This window comes from Dipodomys ordii, unplaced genomic scaffold (genome assembly GCF_000151885.1).
Source record: "Dipodomys ordii isolate 6190 unplaced genomic scaffold, Dord_2.0 Scaffold76, whole genome shotgun sequence".
In the NCBI taxonomy this organism is placed as follows: domain Eukaryota; kingdom Metazoa; phylum Chordata; class Mammalia; order Rodentia; family Heteromyidae; genus Dipodomys; species Dipodomys ordii.
The window spans coordinates 4171259-4192891 of record NW_012267292.1 but is presented as its reverse complement, the minus strand read 5'-3'; the positions used below and the strand labels follow the sequence as shown (position 1 = coordinate 4192891).

General features: G+C 40.2%; 1 protein-coding gene across 1 annotated transcript in view; it reads left to right on the top strand.

Annotated features, from left to right (window-relative positions):
• Abca13 (ATP-binding cassette, sub-family A (ABC1), member 13) overlaps positions 1-21633 on the top strand; it is a 394418-nt gene that overhangs the window by 126012 nt on the left and 246773 nt on the right. Inside the window, exons 29-32 of the mRNA XM_013024383.1 lie at positions 865-955; positions 7508-7684; positions 9431-9737; positions 20358-20472. Of these exons, the coding sequence (XP_012879837.1) occupies positions 865-955; positions 7508-7684; positions 9431-9737; positions 20358-20472 (690 nt within the window). The remainder of the gene's footprint in view (positions 1-864; positions 956-7507; positions 7685-9430; positions 9738-20357; positions 20473-21633) is intronic.

The window sequence follows — 21633 nt, the reverse complement described above, 5'->3', positions numbered from 1 at the left end:
CTCTACTTATGAATCCTGGTATTGAGTGCCAGTACATGAGTACTTTCCTGCTCTCAGGTTTCTTTGTTGGTTGTGGTGTGTGGGAGTATGATGCTAATAAATGCATGCTAATGGCAATATCAAGGTGCACAATTTAATGAACTCTATGAAAAATGATCTTGGAGAGGTCTCCATCTTAAATCCATTTACAAACAAGACAAATTAGGAGCATCACAATGAGATGTGTCCAATGAGTATTCCAATGATCATGTTCTGGGTGTCATAGGATTTAAGACATAGGATTTAAGGACTTCCATATGGAAGTCCTTCTTCAGTGCTTCTAGGCAGGAAAGCCAGTTGAGAGCCCATCTTCCAGAAGATATGGGGGAAGAAGGGGAGGGAAGTGATCGTAGGAGGGGGTGACAATGCTCAACAAGAAATGTACTCATTACCTTACTCATGTAAGTGTAACCCCTCTGCACAGCATCATTACAACAAAATAAAGAGCCCATCTTCCTGAATTCAAATCCTGGTACTTACCCCCCCCAAAAAAATAAAGAAGTAATCTTAAAAAGGTAAAGGATCATGGTATTGTGGGTGTTAGAAAATTTGGCCAAAAAGCCACTAATTAATTTATTCTCCACTTTTAGTGTCAGTGAATAGTTAAAATTAGAGTCTAAAAATTTCACAATCGCTATTTTTGCTTTACAAGATAAAGAACTGACTGTATGTTCACCTAATAGTTATTTGCAATGTTTTAGAACTTCTTTAAAGTGGATTTACTTTGTGTTTTGCCTGAATAATACAACTTTGAATAAATCTAGTATTATTCAATAAGAGGACATATATAATTATTTTTTGTTGTGCTATATTATTTTTCTTTAGGATGCCCTGAGAAACAAATTTATAAGACACTTTGTAGAAAGCCAGTTACACATCGATGTGGACAAACTCACAGAAACTCTGCAGACTTATGGTAAACATTCTTGTGTTCAGGGTGGGGTTCATGGCTCCAAGGTGGGGTTCATGGTTCCAGTGGCTGTCCTGCATGTGTCCTGCTCCTTGGGCCACAAAGTTACTTGATGACATCAGGTTGTCACTTTTACTCTCTGAGTTTCTACTTTCCTTTCTGTATCTTGAAGGGTTTCAATTAGATATACCAAAGTTTATTTATACATGAACTTTTCTGACTTACTGATTCAGGGCTTGACTTGCAAAAGACTTAATTAAGACAAAAAAAAACACAAAAGGAGGGTTCTGAGTGGAATGCTGGAAGTATGGATTGCAAAGTAGGGTATAAAAGGAATTACCATTGAGTTAACAGTAAATTGAAAGCAGTTGCATTGATTTGAAAATGTACAGATCAGACAAAAATATCACCTAGGAAACTTACATTGCCCTCTGGCTATAATGTATCTTGGTCATCATTATGTTTTTTTCCTTTCTTTTGAGACAAAACCTTGTTCAGGCTAGCCTGGAGCTTGCGATCCTCTCTCGTGCTCATGTATTAACATATTGGGCTTTATGCTTATTTACTGAGAGACATAAGAGAGACAGTTCCATGCAAGGAGCTGGAGAGGGGTATGGACTATTTTTGTCCAGCCACTGTAAACAGTGATGCCAGCAAAGACTTAGGGCTTTGCCAGAGATATGCCAAAGTGCCTGCTAAAAGCCTAAATGCTTGATAGGAAATGGACTTATTACCTTGCTCATGTAACTGTAACCCTTCTGTACAGTATTTTTACAATAAAAAAAAGCCTAAACCAGATGAAGGGGATTGGAGACCAGAAAAGGAAGAATGTCAGGCTGATTTAGGTCCTTGGAACCCTGGCTTCTGTCTATGCGTGGAAAAGGGACTCAAATGTAGCTGAAGCATGAAGGCTAAAAGGAGGCAAGGCATCATGTGTTTGTTTGTAGGTTTGTGTTTAGTTGTACTAGGGAGTTTCTTTTTTCTTCTCTTTTTTCCCTCCCGGTTCTGGGTCTTGACCTCTGGGCCTGGTTGCTATCCCTAAACTCCTTTTGCTCAAGGATAGTGCTTTACCACTTGATTTACAGTACCACTTCTGGCTTTTCCTGTGATTAATTGGGATAAGAGACTTATGGACTTTCCTGACCTGGCTAGCTTTGAACTGTGATCCTCTCATCTCCTGAGTAGCTAGGATTACAGGCACGAGCCTCCTGTGCGTGGCTGGGGCTTTCATTTTGATATTTGCATATACACACCGTGTTCTGTGTTCAGATTCACTCTCTCCTTCACTTTTCCTCATATCCTTCCCCAAATCAATCTCAAAAAGCTCCTCCATTTCACTCATTGTAGAACTCTTGAAAATGACTTTCAGCATATTGTGAAGCAACATGTTTCTCTTGTAGAAACATTAGGAGATATAAATAAGCTAGAGGAAAACCATCTACCGGTCATCTCCAGACTTGGAGCTCTTTTTTCAAATGGAATTTTCTGTTCTCCAGTGAGCACAGACATGTATTGTCACAAAAGGATCCGTTCATCCACAACATTTTAAAAGTTATTCATAAAAAGAAAATTAACTTTATAACCGTCGGCCCTGTTATTAGAAAAGAATCTCCTAACTGAGCTTCCCACCCACTTTTATTCCCTAGGATGAATCACTTTAAAATTACTGAGAGATTGCTTATGGATTGATCACCATCACCTTAAACAATAATGCCTGTAGTAGTATTCTTGATTTGTTCACAGTAGAAATTGTCAATCGATTCCCTGTTAGGAAAGACACAAATTAGTTCTATATTCCATCATTTCTCTGCCGGGTTACCCCTACTCGAATTCTATGACCATTTTTATTCAGATGAAACGTAATGATCAGATAAGTACTATTTGTTGCAAAGCCAGAGTATGCATGAAAATGCAATTCCCTCTTTAAAATGATATTTCCTTCTCTTTTACTAACCTTTGTTAACCTCCCTCCCACAACATGCTAGCACATCTCTATGTCCAGCCTGGCTGTCCACGCAGACAGCAGGCGGGGACCCTCTTCATACTCTCTCTGTCCACTCACTCCATAGCCAGTGGTCATCTGAGAATTCTCTGCTCTCCTGGGTGGGATATCATGATCTTGGTTTCTACATCCTCATATTTATTTCATTACCTTGCTTTAGGGAGTCATATTCACAAATTTCATCTTGAAGCAGAAGACGCAACAGAAAAAATTTCCAAGTAATGTTACCCAATAATGTCTTGTTTATAGGTGAAGATGAAGTGGAGATATCCTTTAGTTAATTCCTAATAATTTAAATAAAACAACATCTTGTAACCTCTCTTGTCATCCTCCATTCCTCCTCTTCTTCCTTGTCTTTCCTCTTTCTTCTTCTGCATTTTCCCCCACCTGTCATACTTTTATCTATCTTGTAATGGGCTATCAATTTTGTGAATCTTAAAAGGAATACATATCACAATGGCTTTGGTTCATCACAGTATTTGTTTGTTTGTTTTTTGTTCTTTCCTCCTTCCTCTTTTCCCTCCCTCTCTCCATTAGTTCTTTCACTTTCTGAGATATATACTTATATATAATAGGCATATATTAAAAAGTAAATAGTTTTCTTTGAGCATTTTCTTAACTTCAGCTCATCATTTGGGTATGTCCCATTTTTATTTTCATTCAATTAAAAGTATCTTTTCAAAGGGTACACAAATCAAAAACAGTGACAAAAGGCAATAAACCAAAGGGGGGGAAATAACTGCAAACAGTATAATAAAAAACTCTTGTTTCCATTTCTTGGCGTTCATTTCAATAAACATCATTTTATATGATTAGCACTGGTGGTTTATGCCTGTAATAATAGCTACTCAGGAGACTAAGATCTGATGGTCCCAATTCCAAGCCAGTCTGGGCAGGAAAGTCCATGTGCTGACAATGGTTGACACAGTGTATATGCTATATTTTGGAGATAACAATGATGAGAGTAAAAGTCTGTGTATGTTCCGATGTGAGGTTGCTGAGCCCATGGATACAGAATCCATGGATACAAAGCCATAAACTGGGCTTGCAAATTGTACCATGAATTGTGTTTGCAAATTATACCCACAAACATGTGAGTATGTGTTTATTTTCCCCACCTCCGTATTTGTGCTTGCATTTATGTAAATTACTCACATTCTTAAGGCCTGTCCAAAAAAAAAAGCAGCTTTGATTGTTCCCATGGAGGATAATTAAAGCTACCCTATAGTGAGGTTAAGTTTTATTGTATTTAACATCTGGAAGTCTATACAGTTTAATTGCCTAACCAAAGCTTACTAAAGCAAGATTGTAGAGCAACATATATCCTGACAAATGGTCAACATATAAAATGCAACACACAAAAATCACCACTGTGTATGGGCTGGGAAGGTGGCTCAATGGTAGAGCGCTTGCCTTGCATGCATGAGACCCTGGGTTCGATTCCTCAGCACCACATAAGCAAAAAGAAAAAAAGCCAGAAGTGGCGCTATGGCTCAAGTGGTAGAGCGCTAGCCTTGAGCTGAAGAGCTGAGGGACAGCGCCCAGGCCCAGAGTTCAGGCCTACGACCGGACCGCCAAAAAACAATCACCACTGTGCCTCATACTGTAAAATTAAACACCCTCTTCTCTAGTCTCCATCAACAAAATTTGCACAGGCAGTGTAGTTTTGGTTCTTCTAATCACTAGGTGTTCTGCAGAAGAAAGAAAACATACTAATTGATGAGAGTCTACCTACTGTCTTTAGCGATTACAAATATAGTAGTAGGTAGCATTCCATAATGCAGTAAGAACATTACAACCACATGTGTCATTTTGCTTTCCCTGTGCTATGCGTGAGGAAGCTGCAATTTTGACAGACATCAAAGCTGGAATGAGGAGCAAAACTGTTAGGAGAGCAAAGCCGTGTGTTGCCAGCTCTGCAGTGCTTATGCGCTCAGTGGCTCCCGGGATTGTGGCTTCATGTGAAAACACTCAAGCGTGGTGGCACACCCACATACTTTAGAAAACAACAGAATCTCCAAAAAGGCCTTCACCTCAGCCACAGCATAACCCATACATGCCAGTCTGGGGAGCAGTTACATTTCAAAGCACAACTGGGACCCTTAGAACGTGATCATGGAAACTCTAGGAGGTTCCAGGCGGTGGCCCAGGAAGCCATGGAGGGAACGTAAGAGTTACCCAAAGGCATCACTTTTGCTTCAACATTTGGGAGAAAACATGAAATAATTTTATGTTGAAACAAAGCTCTCTTTCTCCAAGCAAATGTGTTCTATACCCTGAGACCCTCTTGAACTCGAGTCCCCCAAACCCTCTTGTTGAGTGAGGAGCAGTGCCTGGTCTCAGGGAAGTCTCTGTGAAAGTCAGGCCGGAGCACAGGCCAATTTCTTGACTGCTTAAGTCAATGTCAAGTCCATGCCATTGGCTCTGAGTGTTAGTAACTCCCTGAGGGACTCAGCAGTACTCAGTGGTGGACCCTTCAGGTTCCCAATAGTGGTTGACAACCTCTACATTGCGAAGATCAAGGCATGTTGAGGTGGAAAACCCAGATCCTGGGGATCCTTCTGGTATCTAACATTTCAGCAGACACAGATCTTTTTGCCTTTACAATTTAGAGTCTGAAACTGGCCAGAAATCAGTACTCCTTGTTAATTACAGTATTTCTGCCACTGATGCCATTTGTGGACTCTGGTTTGAGCTATTTTCTTCTCCTAGGGACAAGTTGTGACCTAGCTCTTTCTGAGAGCTTTTCAAAAGAAGAATTCAACAGAAGCTCATGTCCTCCATCTGCTTGGGACTGAAATAAATAAGTCCTATGGCCACTGACAGCTGTCCCATAATATAATTTTATCCACAGTGTATTTATGCTTTGTTGTGTGGTTTTGTGTAATTTGTGGGTATGTATAAACATGGTGGAATGCTTGTACATATGTTCAGTTCTTGTGAATTCAGACTTTTAAAATACCAAGTTGGGGAAAAAACCCAGAAAGACTGTCTCTGGATGTCCTTAAGGAAGGCTATCCTTGGTGGGTGAAGAACCTTTGATGTAAATATTACCCTTAGTAGGTAAGCAGCTTCCAGTATACCAGCCAAGAAGGGCCATGCTCTCTTCCTACCACTTGGAGAGGGTGGGTGGCATCTTGATCCCAACTCTGATTATGCTTGAATGGCTTGGGGCTGTGATGTTTTCTCCAGTAGCAGGGCTTACCTCATAGCTAACTGGAGGGACTCAGTTCATACCTTACTCTTCTGCCTTCTAGGATGTCTCAAGCCGCTTCCCCTCCCTAGCCTGTCTCCCCACACTCCTTTCTTCAGGTAATTTAGTTTCCCCAGCTCTTTCCTGAAACCAGACTGAAAATACCAAAACATCCTCATTGTGGTTTTCCTCTGAAAAATGATTTGAAGTTCAGCTTCCAGAGACAAAATATTGCCAGTATTTATTAACTGTTTACTTTTTCTAATGTACCAGTCGTGGACAGAGACTATAGGAAGATTGGTTTCCTTGCTGCTGCTGATTCCTTCCCCTCCTCCTCCTCCTCCTCCTCCTCTTCTTCTTCAAAGATTTTTGACAGTTCTAAGGTTTGAATTTAGGGCCTGAGCACTGTCTATGAGCCTCTTTGTGCTCAAGGCTAGTACTCTATCACTTGAGCCACAGTGTTAGTTCTGGCTTTTTTCTAAGTAATCTGTTGGTTCTCTAAGTAATCTGTTGGTTTTCTAAGTAATCTGTTGGTTCTCTCCTGGCTGGCTTTGAACCATGATCCTCAGATCTCAGCCTCATGAGTAGCTAGGATTACAGGTGTGAGCCACAGCTGGGTTGATTATTATTACTTTTCTTTTTTATTGTGAAAATAGTGTATAGAGGGGTTACAATTACATGGCCAAGGTAATGAGTACATTTCTTATCAAGCATTGTTGCCTTCTCCTTTGTTTCCCCTTCTCATCCCTTCCCATCTCCCCCCCCCATTGTAATGTGAATGTCATAAAATGTGTTTCACAAAATGCTTACCACTTCAGTGAAAGCATATTAGTTAGGATTTCCCCTGTCAGGTTGGAACATTGTTTGTTTGTTTTTTTATTTAGTTGTCTGTGAAAAGTTCTTCCTTATTATATATACATTTCTTTTCTTTCTGTTTGTTTTGCCTGAGTCTCCTTGTCACAAGTTATCCTGGGATGCAGTCTTACCCTTTGTGCTACCTCTTCCCTCTTCCTCCTCTTCTTCCTCCTCCTCCTTTTCTTCTTTTTCTTCTCCCCTTCCTGTTTCTCCTTTTCCTCCTTCTCTTTCTCTCACTGAGTATCACAGAGAATATATATATATATATATATATATATATATATATATATATATATATATATATATATATATATAAAGTAGTAGAGGATTTTCATTGAGTTAATGAGTAGTGAATTTTGTATATGAATAAAATCCGTCCTTATGAGCAATTTTTGATGAAGAAATTAATATTCATTTTCAAATACATTTGCACAATCCCCAGTGTATAAGCAGGAAGCACTTAGGTGGTAGAGGAGATGGTGTGTCCTAATTTGTTTGCTTTCCTTAGGTGGAATGCTAGATAAGATGTTTAACCATGCAGGGGCTGGACACTTCCAGTTCTTGGGCGGTATCTTGGTCAATCTCTCATCCTGCGTGGTATTGGACCGTTTCCAGCCTATGGAGTCTGTTGATGCTCTGGAGACTAAAGTCCATGAACTCACGCAGCAGAACAACTTCCTGGCCAGTAAGTATTCAGGAAAGAAATGTGTTCATATAGGCATAGACTCCAATAGTTCGGCATTTTCCATATTTCTTTATAAGAGTGTCTTACGTTGGCTTAGAAAGAAAAGTATCTTACAGATACAACAAAGTAAAGCAGAAATGTATGTGCTGAGTTAAGGAAAATGTGTGCCTCAGGACATGCCATTTCTATCATCCTAAGGATGATGCTACTTGCTTCATCTGTTTTTATTATCTTTAAATAGCATTTTATAGTTAAATCTCATATGATAAATATTTATTTTTTGACTAAATTTTTACTCTGATTGCTGGCAACACCTTTATTTTTTGTCATACTTTATTAATATCTTGAGGTAATGGAAAGAATACAGTGTCTAACTAGATTTTGTTATTAGCTTTGTACTTATTCAAGATAAATATAACATATACATTTATATCCTTTTAAAACAAGCATTTTATTATTACTGTTGTTTATTATTATTATTTTGGAGCTGGAGATTGGGCCCAGGTTCTTGTGCAAACTAATGACACGTTCTACCACTGAACTATATCTCAGGTCCCATTTAATTATTTTTTTCTTGAGGTTTTATATTGGATTTTATAGAGCTGTGACAATAAAGTATTACAGTCTTGGTGATTTAAATATCAGAAAACATTTTTTCCTGCTAGTCCAGGGGCTTGAACTCAGGGACTAGGTGCTATCCCTTAGCTTTTGTGCTCAAGGCTAGAACTCTACCACTTGAGTCACAGCTCCACTTCTGGCTTTTCTTTTTTAATATATTTAATTGGATATAGAAATCTCGTAGGCTTTCCTGCTTGGGCTGACTCCTAACCTGGATCCTCAGAGCTTAGCCTCTTGAGTAGCTATGGTTACAGGTGTAAGCCACTGGCACTTGGTGAAACTTGATTTCTTATAGCTCTAAATGCTGGAAATCCAAGATCAAATCCTTTATAGGCTTCTTCTGAGGCTGTAAGGGAAAGAATCTTCTGTAGGCATCACTTGACTTACAGATAATTATTTTTTCCTCATGTATCTTTATGTAATCTTCCCCGTATATATGCCATTGTGTCCTAGTTTTCTATTTTGATAAGACAACATCATATTGAATTAGGGCCTCTCTCCCACCCCAAAGACTTCATTTTAATAGAACCCTTCTCAAGATACTATCTCTATGACCTTACTCATGTAACTGTAACCCCTCTGTACAGTATCTTTACAATAAAAATATATACAAAAAAGATGCTATCTCCGACTATGACCACATTATGAGATCCTGGGTATTAGAACCTCAGCATATGAACTTTTGGGGAACCTGATTGAGTCATCTCATAATAAGCTTATGCATGCAATTCAAAGTCTCCTTATGTCAGAAAGCAGAATCTGCCTAAGTCATGAATGATAAGTAATCCAAAGAGAAAGATTCTGGATACTCAGCTGGATCTGCAACTGTGAGGGGGTAAAAAGTCTGATATTTGAGCAACTTCATATAACTTATGAGGTACTACAAAATAGTTTGTATACATGATAGCCCCAGTATAATTTCATGAAAATTGAAAAAAGGAGCAATGGACTGAGAACTGGAAGATTTTGGTTTAAGCTTATTGTCAATTGCCTATGGTACTACACAATAGGTCTGACCTCCAGGAGAAAAATGGGAGGCTGTGGAAATCCCCTGGGACCATACCAGTCTGACCAGTCCTGGCCACATGTGTTCCTTCCTGATGCTTTGTTTTTCCTTTTACCCACTAGGTGTTATCTTCAACAGTTCCTTAGCACACAGGCACATCCGATCAGCATCTCTCAAATTGCCACCCCATGTCACATACACAATTCGGACCAGCGTTTTATACAGCATGAGGACAGATTTGATTAAAAACCCTTTTTGGAAGTTTCATCCTCAGAATCTCCCAGCAGATGGATTTAAATATAACTACATCTTTGTCCCACTGCAAGACATGATTGAAAGGGCAATCATTATGGTGCAGACTGGGCAGGAAGCCCTGGAGCCGACTACGCAGACACAGGCAGCCCCCTATCCTTGCCACACCAGTGACCTGTGAGTAGCCACAGCCATCCAAGTGCCCACCTGCAGGGAGAGAAATCTTGCATTTGCAAAACGTAATAGGATCATAAAATCATGGAGCTTTTCTATAGTCATTTTGAAGAGCATTATATAAAAATCCTTTCTTTTTAATGTCTTAAGGTTCATCTTTCATATACTTAAATTCTTCAGGTAGAAACATAATGGTTGAGATACAGAAAGGCCTCTGCATCCACGGGTTTCTGTTTTAAATCTGTAGGTTTAAAAACTGTAGGTTAAAAAATGCCAGGAAGTTCTCCAAAGCAAAAGTTCAATTAGCCATGTGTCGTGCATTGTACTAAATCCATGTGAACTGAGTGATATCCAGGCATTGCATTAGGTTAACAAGTAATAGAGAGATGATTTAAAGTGTACTGGAAAATAGTAAAAGTTTATAGGCAAGTATTCTATTATTTTATGTCAGAGACCTGAGTATCTGTAGATCCTGATGCCCACTGGAGATCCAAGAACGAATCCAAGAACTATTTTATGTGATCAAGTAGAATTTGAAATTTGATATTGGGCATTTATAGTTTTAAGAATCCCTAAATGTGTGTGTGTGTGTGTGTGTGTGTGTGTGTGTGTGTGTGTGTGTGTGTGTGTGGTCTGTCAATGTTGAGGCTTGAACTCAGATCCTGGGTTCTATTCCTTACCTTTGTTACTCAAATCTGGCTCTCTACTTGAGCCACAGCTCCACATTTCAGCTTTTTGCTGGTTGATAGAGATAATAATCTCACTGACTTTCTTGTCTGGCTTCAAACCACAGTCCTCAGATCTCAGCCTCTGGAGTAGCTAAGATTATAGGTATGAACCACGGATGCCTGGCTCTTAGAATAAATTTGACAAACAGTATCTATAAGGGTTGTGTGTTTCCAGCTTCAGATTCTACCTACCTATACTTGGAGACCTAAGGAGAGGCTATTCCATTTTGGGTACAAATCCTTAAAATGAATAGTGTTGCATGCTATGCAGAATGGCCAGAAATGCTACAAGGGCCTAGGTTATTGGTGTAAGTATTCAGAAAGTAATCTGGGAACATTTGAAAGTTAAAATAGTGTGATTTGGCTTGAGATGTGTAGGGGGTAGGGATAGAAAGTTAGAACTTGGAGCAGCTGGATGAGATCACTTGGAGAAGTTGGGTGACTTTAATTCAAGCCAGGCATAGTACTTCCCAAAGTAGGGCAAGGTCTGCGATCTTCTGGGGCTTTGTGAACTCCAGGGGTACATAGAAACCATGAAAGGACTTTCAAATGTGTTAAATAAGTAATGTTACTTCAGGCTGCAGGGCTCAATTTATTCCTAACTTTCCCCATGGTGGATGCTTGTGCCCATAAGCTTCCTGCTCCTGCTTGGCCTTGGGTAACATAGGTGTGGGCCATTTGCTGTGCACCATCTGTAATGCTACCGTCTTCTCACACTCTCCTGAAAGTATGGTGGAAAGAAAACAGCAGAATGTGAGGTTATTAAAGGAACAACTTGAGTGTGACATTAATTATGAGAACAGGGCCAACTATTTTTTTTTTCTTTTTTGTTGGTCTTGGGGATTGAACCCAGGCCCTGGGTGTTGTCTTTGATCTTTTTTTTCCCTCAAGGCTAGTGCTCTACCACTTGAGCCACAGCTCTACTTCCAGATTTTTGAAGTAGTTTATTGGAGATAAGAGTCTTATGGATGGGGCTAGGAAGGTGGCTCAGTGGTAGAGCGCTTGCCTTGAATGCATGAGGCCCTGGGTTCGATTCCTCAGCACCACATAAGCAAAAAGAAAAAAACCAGAATTGGCGCTGTGGATCAAGTGGTAGAGTGCTAACCTTGAGCTGAAGAGCTGAAGGACAGTGCCCAGGCCCAGAGTTCAGGCCCCATGACTGGACCACCTCCTTCCCTAAAAAATAACAACACCATAGTCTTATGGACTTTCCTGAAGTCAGACTCCTTGCACAACTGCCTGGGGGCCTCTTTGCAAGCCCAGTGGCTTTATGCCTTTTTCCCCTTCCTCTCTAGCAATATGCCTCATACATAATAGCTCATCAGTGCCTTGTTGATGAAGATCACAGGAAGCATGTATCATAGTGTTTAGATAAAAGGCTGCAGAAGATAGAAAGCTTGCCTGATTGAGTCTATCTTGGGGTGTCTGAGTGTGTGGGGGAGAGAACAAAGGGTCAAGCCGAAAGAGACTAAGGTGTTATTTTCACCTAGGGACTGTCTCATTAGGCAAATCATCTGTAAGACCTATGCACTCCTTTGCACAATGAAAGCTTTTCTTTATTTTCAAAGCAATGATATTTTTGGTATTGAAAATATTCAACATTAAAGAAAAATACTCCAGAAGCCCCTCCCCCCTCTTTTGAAAGTGACAACACAGGGAACAGAAGCCAAGAAAACTGGTGGTGCTGGCTGGGTGTTAGGCAAACATGTTTCCTTTCCAACTTAGTACTTGCGAAACTTGAGCAATCACCCTGTGTTAGATGGATGGAGAAGTCAAGGTTTCCTGATGCTATTTTTAAGGATGTATCTAAAAAAAAACCCCACTAACGAACCCCAAACCCACATGACAATCTCCCTTCAAAAATAGGGTGTGATTGCCTTCCATGGAAGATGGGGGTGGGAAGCTCAAATCTTTGCTAGTCTGGTTTCCTGGAGGGGACCAGGATTGTCCCATCTACTTCATTCCACAAGATATGTCCTGGGGAGGAAAATGAACTCTCAAGCAGACGTGTTGATGAAAAGCTAGAAGTAGCCCGAGCAGTTTCCCTGCTGACCACTACGCTAGGCTGTCAGGCATCCTGAGTGGTCAGAAGGGAGGCTCTGAGCGAGACAGATGACAGGGAACCTTTCTTCATCGTGAAAATTAATTCTTGTCCACAAGACACATTGAAGTCAGAAGCTAGCATTAGTGGAATGCTTAGGAGTGTGATGGGCATGCCATGAAATTACTTCTTTCTGCCTGCTCACTGGGGTACCACAACATAACTCCTCAGAAATAATTTCTTTTACCTGTTGGCAAAGGTGAAGAAGTATTTCACTTTTCTGAAAGATTTAAATCCTGGAGCCTTCCCTTCGGCGTCTATTTTCCTTTTACATCTCGCTTCAACCATGTCTGCATTGCTGGAGGTTGAGTGTGCTGTTAATGGCGGAGACAGTCTTGGATCTTTCAGGAGCTCAGTCATCTGAGTAAAAATTTCTGATGAATGGTTTGGACTATAGACCAAACTTGCTCCATTTTTGTTAGTGGCTTCCTACTGCTTATTGAACAAATTACATATTCATGAAATTATTAATGTATTCAGTGACATTTATGTGCTCTTTGTCAGCTTCCAGGTTTGCGGTGAACCAGTGGATGAGGCAGCTGAAATTCTTTGGTCTTAAGTCATTTATAGTTCATGGAAGTATAGAAATGCAGTAAGGAAGAAAGCTGCATTAAAAGTTAAATGTAAGCTGGGTACCAATGGCTTATGCCCATAATCCTAGCTACTCAGGAAGCTGAGATCTGAGGATTGTGGTTTGAAGCCAGCCCAAGCAGGATAGTCTGTGAGATTTTTTTTTTATCTCCAATTAAGCACTAAGACAAAACAAAACAAAAAAGTCAGAAGTGGAACTGTGGACCTTGAGAGCTTGTTTGGAGGTTCTAGCAGGGGAGTGCAGCTACTCGTATACCCTTGACCCAAGACCGGTCCTCCTCTATGGGGGATGGTCGTCCTCTTCGACCGAGCGTGCAGCTTCGGGAGGGACGCACATGGAGCCTAGCTAGCCAGATCAGCCGAATCAACCCTGGCGATCAGTGGGGTGACAGATGTTGCAGCCAGATCGCCCTCACATCCAGAAGTGGAACTGTGGCTCAAGGGGTAGAGTGCTAGCTTTGAGCAAAGAAAGCTCAGGGACAGTGCCCAGGCTGTGAGTTCAAGCCCCAGGACTGGCACACACAAAAAAAGTTAAATGCAGTAACTGTGTGCTCTGGTATTGATGGGGAGTCAGATGAGGGTCAAGCATATGAGGAGGAGAGCTGGATTTATTAATGTGATTATGATGGATCGTATAAGGCAGATAAAACAGGCTTAAAGGGGTACAAAAGGAACTCGTGTTACAGGTCAGAGGACCAACTAATGTAAAGGCCCTACAGTAACGCAGTAGCATGGTGTGCATGCATTCAGTCACCAGAGCAGACTGCACAAGGCAAGAGGACCAACAATAAAGTCAAAGAGCTGAGCTTGTGTTTCTTCACCTTATCTGGGGGAGGGTCTTAAGCAGCAGTGATATCATCTGAAGGGCTTTCTGAGAGTCGTGTATATAGAAGAGGCTGTGGATGTACTGAGTGTAGCTGAGAGGTGAGAGTGGCTTGTTCATCATGCAGCATTCTAATACTGGCTGCATTCTGAAGGTAGAACCAACAGATTTGCAAAAGACTCGGTGGTGTAACTGAGGGGGATCAAAAATGATTCCTCACTTAACAGAATTGCTGGAATTACCTTTAAATGGTGGCCAGAGAAAGTTTGGGGGAAAAAATAGAAGCTCACTTTAAATATGTTTAAATTGCTTTCTAGAGACACCCCTCCCAAATGCTAAGCAGACAAATGTCTTTGGAGATTGGGTAGATCTCACTGAATACCCATCAGATTAGGACTCTAAGCTGTGTTGAAGGTATTTAGAACTCCTAGCTTTCCACAGAAGAGAGACAGTTAGAGAAATAATAATCAAAAGCAAGGCTGGGGCTATCTCTTTGAATAGATTAGGGAAAAGAGTGGATTTTATTTTTCTGGTCTTGGAGCTTGCATTTAGGGCCTGGGCACAGTCCCTGAGGTCTTTTACTTAAGGCTAGTGCTCTACCACTTGAGCCACAGCTCCGCTTCTGGCTTTTTAGTGGTTAATTGGAGATAAGGATCTTTTGGACTTTCCTGCCCCCCACTGGCTTTGAACTGTGGTCCTCAGATCTCAACTTCCTGAGTAGTTGGGATTATATGCTTGAGCCACTGGTGCTTGGCAAGATTATTTTCTTTTTCTGATAGTGGAGTTTGTGTTCAAGGTCTTACCCCATGCATAACTTGCTTGTTCTGCTGGCATCTACCACAGCTCAGCTTTCTGCTATTTGTTTTGAAGATAGACTCTCACCTTTCTGCCTAGATTAGCTTTAAACCATGATCTTTCAGATCTCAGCTTCCTGAGTAGCTAGGATTATAGGTGTGAGCCCTGCTACCTGGCAATAGGTCAAATTTAAGTAACCCAGAACTTCTGAATTATAGCTCTTTTAAATCTGTCTCTTAGCTTCTGAGATTCCTTTAGATTCTCAGACTCTAAATGATGAGAGAACAACAAAAACACCACCACCAAAAACAAACCCCAAATCACCAGAAATTTGGGTCCCACCTGTGCCATTTGCTGGAATAGGAGCTTGTGACAATGATTTTTGGGGATGTTAACTGCTGATCTGCCTGTCTCTTTGGTGCCCAGTGAATGATCCTGATTTAGAAAAGCCCACACCAGAGGGGGATTGTGTTGTGCACTTTGAGTGGATGGGTGCTCGTATTGGGAACCTACTGTATTTGGGGTCAGCTCTAACTACCACAAAGTTCTTCTACCCACTGATCATGAAAGTCAGAAGAGTAGACTGTTTTGGATGATGTTTGTATCCAGAGAGGTGTGGAAGCACATGAGCATGCTTCCTTCTCCTTGATTTCCCCAAGTGGGTTACTGAGGTAGGAACAGTAAGACACAGAACATCCCTGTCCCCTTTGCTCATGGCTTAGGGGAGCATGGGTGCTTCTGGGAATCACTGCACACAGACTGCATGTGAGCCTGGTGTCCTTACTCCACCCTTTCTCCAGGCTCCTCTCTGTCCCTGTGTCACACATCATAACCCATTTAAGACAAGCATGTGAGGGGGCTGTGGGAGACAAAGCTGGCAGACTGCTCCCCCTTTTCCTGAAGGGGATGAGAAGGAGAAAGGGAGACAATGAGAAAGCAGAAGGGCCCTGGTCCTTCCCTTGATAGCTGCCTCCACCATGTTCTGGGTTCCCCTGGGTTGATGGGAGCTGGTCCTGGCTGGTAGGATTCATGGGCCCGAGGAAGAGAATGGACAGAGAATGGTCAGGGCTGTGATAGGAAACTAGGAGCTGGAAAATTGCCATTGCTCCACATTTGAAACTAAATCCTGTGTTCTGAGTGATGAATACAGTTGCAGGTTACTCTGATTCTTTCCGTAGTGTGAGTTTGATTCAACACGCTCATTAATTTTCTCTCTTGGAACCCACTGGATAGTGCTAATGGAGGCAAGCAGCAGATTAAACTTGATTAACAAGGGGTTATTAAAATGTAAATCAAGTAAGTGCCACCTGCAGAAAGGAAATGGTGACAATGAAATGTTTATGAGATCAGAGTATCCTTTTAAGTAGGCTTAAATGCATAAGGGAGTTTAATTTTTCAATTGTGGTTTATTCGTAGTATTTTTGTGGGGGTTTGAAAATAGAGGCAAGTACAAAAGAAGATCCTAGAATGTACTAGTTGGACTCATGCTCTTCACATAGTAGGTCAAACTCTTTCTGGAGTCACTTAGACATCCCTAACTTTATTATGTTTTTTAATTGCTGGTTTTATAAGTAAGTGATTATTAAGTCTGGAGACAATAGAGAAAACTAGGGTGGTGTTAGTCTCTTATAACTATAGATGGGAAGCATAATATGCAGAGGGAAGAGGTTGATTTTACTCATTATTCTGAAGACTGAAAACTCGACAACCTTCTGGTGTCCCTCTTGGGTGAGGGATCCATATCATCATAGTGAAGAATTCCTTTGGAGCAAGAATCAAAGGATATCTTTCAAACTTGCTACACAGAGCAGAAGTTGGAGGCATGCTGTGCCTCTGCTTCCAATACAAACCCATTCACTTCCTATTTCTTTTCTTTTTAAAAATCTCCTTCTTTAAGCTGGATGCTGGTGGCTCACATTTGTTATCCTACCTACTCATGGGGCTAAAATTTGAGGATTTGAAGTCAATATGGGCAGAATAGAATCTCAATTCCAAATAGCCAGTAAAGGAGCTTAAAGTGGAGGTGTGACTCAGGTGGTAGAGCACCAGCCTTGAGCAAAAAAGCTAAGTGAAAGCTTGAGGCCCCGAGTTCAAGACCCAGTACCAGCAAACACACTAACCCATTTATCCTTGAGACCAAAAATTCATTGTGATGTTTTTCACTGCTTTAAAAACTCTTTTCCAAGTTAATTATTTCTGCTTTTATTTTTATTCTTTAACTTTATATATTTTCAATTCATTATTTTGTGTCTGTCACAACTTGAGACTGACAATCGATTCATATTTTTAGTATTTTTCCCCTTAAATTTATGTAGTTGCCTAAGACAATGATTTTTCTTTTAGGTACATTGCTTAAAGTCCAATATTCTTTAGATACTTGTGATTTGAGTTTCTACTTTCTCTTTGATCCAAGAGAGCACTAAGTATACCTTTTCATTAATAAGTAGATTCTCATTAACTTTTTTTTAACTTAATAAGTTAATCAGCTTACTTGTAAAAAGAAAAGTTAAAATTAAAACTACTTTTTGATTGTATATTTTTACCTATCATGTGAACATAATTGAACAGCTGTCTAACACAATAAATTGCTAAATTCTATTGCTAAATCCTAAGTTTTGAACATTATTGTTTTCATTTTTGATTTATGTAATTTTTTGGCAACTAATATGTGATTACAGCCACTTGAAAATAAAATTTAATTTCCTTCCTTCCTTCCTTCCTACCTTCCTTCCCTTCTTCCTTCCTTCCTTCCTTCCTTCTTTCTTCTTTTCTGCTGTTACTAGGCTTGAACTCAGGGCCCAAGCACTGTCCCAAGCTGTTTTTTTTATTTTTTTATTTTTTGCTCAAGGCTAGTGCTTTACCACTTGAATCACTGTTCCACTTCTGACTTTTTGGTGTCTTATTGGAGATAAGATTCTAAGAATCTCATAGACTTTCCTGTCTAAGCTTCCTTTGAACCATGATCCTCAGATCTCAGCTTCCTGAGTAACTAAGATCACTGGTGTGAGCCACTAGTGTCTGGCTTGTTTATTTTTAGCTTTCAATGTTACTATGGAGAAATCTGAGTCCATTTGGATATTTTCTTTGTTATATGTCTTTGTAGTTTTGGCCATCTGAAAAAAATCTGTAAATTTATAGGAGTATACATGGGATCATTGACTAATATACCACAATATTCCATATGGATATGTCTCTTGAAAGTACAAATTCAAATGCTCTTTTTTGAAATCTTCTTATGTATTACACCTCTACCAATTTCTTATTTACCATTATTTTATTTTGATTCTTCAGGGGTGTCAATTACATGATTTTCTGTTTCCTGTATTCTTAATCTATATAAAATTTCCCTATTTCTTTTAAATGGTTTAGTTCTGTTTTTTTTTTTAAGTTACATTTCTGTTGCCTACTTTCTGTGTCATTAGTGGGCTTCTGTAGTATTCATTATTGTTCCTATGTTTTGTCCAGTTTTACCATTCATCATCTGATGGTTTTATATATATATATATATATTTTTTTTTTTTTTTTGTCGGTCGTGGGGCTTGAACTCTGGGCCTGGGTGCTGTCCCTCAGCTCTTCAGCTCAAGGCGAGCGCTCTACCACTTGAGCTACAGCGCCACTTCTGGTTTTCTGGTGGTTTACTGGAGATAGGAGTCTCAAGGTCTCTCCTGCCCGGGCTGGCTTTGAACCTCGATCCTCAGATCTCAGCCTCCTGAGTAGCTAGGATTACAGGTGTGAGCCACCAGCACCCGGCTGATGGTTATATTTTTTTCCATCTATTTATTTCTGTTTTTCAAGTTAATGTCTCAGCTCTCTTTATTTTCTTGCCATCTCTTCACTCATTTCTAACAACTCTGCTATCCATGATCTCTTAAGAAGGATTTTGTCTAGTTAAATATTTTGAAGTTGTACACAAAATAATTTTGCAATTTTCATTTGCCCCATATCACCATACAAAATTTTTGCATGAAGTATTTATTTGTTAATAATGATGCAGCTCCCCATCTCTTTGTATTTCTTGGGTGGGTATCTTTGAGATTTTCATTGCGGTGATTATCACTCATGTAGAATGAACTGGTTATACTTGATCAAGTATTTACAAGGTCCTATTTGTTGGTCAAAGACTAGGTAAAATTAGTGGCACACACTTTGAAGTCTTTCTTTTTATTATCACAAATGTGATTACTTCCTACAAATATGTGGATTCCTCACAAAGCCCACTCTTTGCTTCCCTGGAAATAGAGTCCCAGGTTGGGTCATCTCTCACAGTATCGAGCCTAACATGGAATTTGATACCCACTTCCCATGTGTTGCTCTGTGTATTTTCCCCTACGAGTGTGCCACAAACTTAAGCACTATGTTTTTGTAGGCTCATCCCAAGATCTGGAGAGAATGTGTTTTGTTATACAAATGGAATTATTTTTTAGCAGACTTTTCAAACACTTGAGTGTTTCTTTCAATCATTGAACAAAATTCAAACATAATTTCCCTCTTCGTTTGTGGATTTTGAATTAGTTTCCAGAAGCAGATTAAAAGTCTGGCTATACCTTGCCTAGAGTTGTCTCCTCACAAATATGTGCATGACTTATTCTGTACATTACCTGCTCATGTAGCTACCTCACCTGTGAAGCATTCCATCTTCTACCTCTCATCTCTACCCAACACCATGTGGCACGTCTATTGATTGGCTTATTTTATCTTCCCCCACCTTTCTAGAATGTAGGATGTTCTTAATAGCAAGATCTTCTGTTGCTCAAGTATATATCACAGGCCCAATCAGCTAGCTTGCATCTCACATTGGTCTCAGTGAGGAATAAGATAATTACTTTGTGATTTTTAGAGCTTGCTTGTGAGTTAGATGGCCCAGCACTTACTGCAGGGCTGGAGTGAGCATGTTTACACTGAAGGACAGGTTAAGAAGAAGCAATTTGTGAGGAGGACTCAATGGCCTGGCAATGTATGGAAAGCCAAGGAAAGTTGCTCTAGAAGCTAAGAGAGGAGGAGAGGTCAGTGTTGCCAAACATAGATGAAAATTCAGGAAAGAAAAATGACTGAAAATTCGTTTTGGATTTTAGTGACATGACTGTCAATTAGGGTCCCTACCCTATCAATCAATCCCAGTTAGGATAGATTGAAAAATGAATTCTGGGGAAATAGAAAGGGAGACTTTAATTTGCCAGCTCTTACATACTTTCTAGACGATAATCTATGATTAATGGTATCTGTGAATAGAGATAGATCATTGCTCAGTTAAGTGGGAAAGATGAGTCATGGAGAAATGGCCTGTTTTGTTCTTCTGATTTGCTCTCACTATAGACAGTATCAAAGGATTTGGCTCAGGCTATGGTTATCTGAAGGACCTTGAACCAATCTCTTGCATGATCACCTTTGTGTGTTTGTACATCTTGAAAACCAGGGCATTGAGGACAGTACTGGGTCATAGGCCTATGAAGCCACTGCTCCATAAAGTGTTGAGAAAATTCAGAGAAAAAATGTTCAAACATTCATACAGATTTAGTGCCTACCATGTACATGACTAAGTGTGGAGCCCTTTTTCTTTGGACACTGATTGAATTATGTCCTGACAGATTCCTGAACAATGTTGGCTTCTTTTTTCCACTGATAATGATGCTGACTTGGATAGTGTCTGTGGCCAGCATGGTCCGGAAACTAGTTTATGAGCGGGAGATCCAGATAGAAGAGGTAAGTCACCTTAACTCTAACAGGAGAGACAGAAAGAGGGTCCTGACAACTTTAGAAGTAAATAACCAATAACTAAGTCAGGATTTTCTCTTTTGTCTTTCCTCTCTCTGCTTGGTCTCCTGTGTACAGGCTAGCCGAGTTCCTATCTCAGAAACATTTTTTTTCCTAGGAATGATTATTTTCTATGGAAGTTGGAAGTGTTGCCAAATTTTTCAGATATTTTCTGTTGATATAAAAGAAAACCAAGCAATAAGTAAACAAAATGGACATAATGCTTTATTCAAGCAATTGTTTTGGTACATGTGCTGGTGCTAGGGTTTGAACTCAAAGTTTCCAGCTCTCTGTTTTTCTGCTTAAGGATAGCACATGACTGCTAGAGGCACACCTCTACTTCTAGCTTTCTGCTGGTTAATTGGAGATAAGAGTCTCTTGGGTTTGTCTGCTCAGGCTTGCCTTGAATGTGGATTCTCAGATCTTAGCTTCCTGAGAGAGCTAGAATTACATGCATGAGCCACTGGCAACCAGCTGCTTCTTATGCAGTAATTTTTATAACCCTCTGAAAAAAATAACAGCAGTCTCTCCACCTTTAACTTATGGTTGAAACTTTTTGCAAATGTTTTCTTTATATTGCTAAAATATGAAACTGTCAGACACCTGCTTTTAAGAATGAAAATGTTTTAAAACATCTGGTAAAGAAGTGACTCCCCGTCAATCTTTGAAGAGAAGTAAGGTCAAGGGATACGGAATGCCCATTGGGCACTTATTTATGAACATAGAGACATAGGATGGTAAAGTAGAATGTGCCTTTATTTCTAAATGAGATAGAGAACTTGCATTGCTCTCTGGCATGCTGTTTGTCTGTTATGGCCTGTCTACTTACGGAGCCTGGTGACTTGAGTGTTCCCCTTGATGGACTCTCAAGTGTCACCCACAGGTGCTAACCAGAAGGTATGTCCCAGCCCCTTGTCCTCCGTTCACACATAACCAGCTCCATACCCAAGATATCATGATGTGGTAGAATAGCAAATCCTTTCCTTCCTTTTCTTCCTTCCTTCCTTCCTTCCTCCCTCCCTTCCTTCCTTCTTTCCTTCCTTCCTTCCTTCCTTCCTTCCTTCTTTCCTTCCTTCCTTCCTTCCTTCCTTCCTTCCTTCCTTCCTTCCT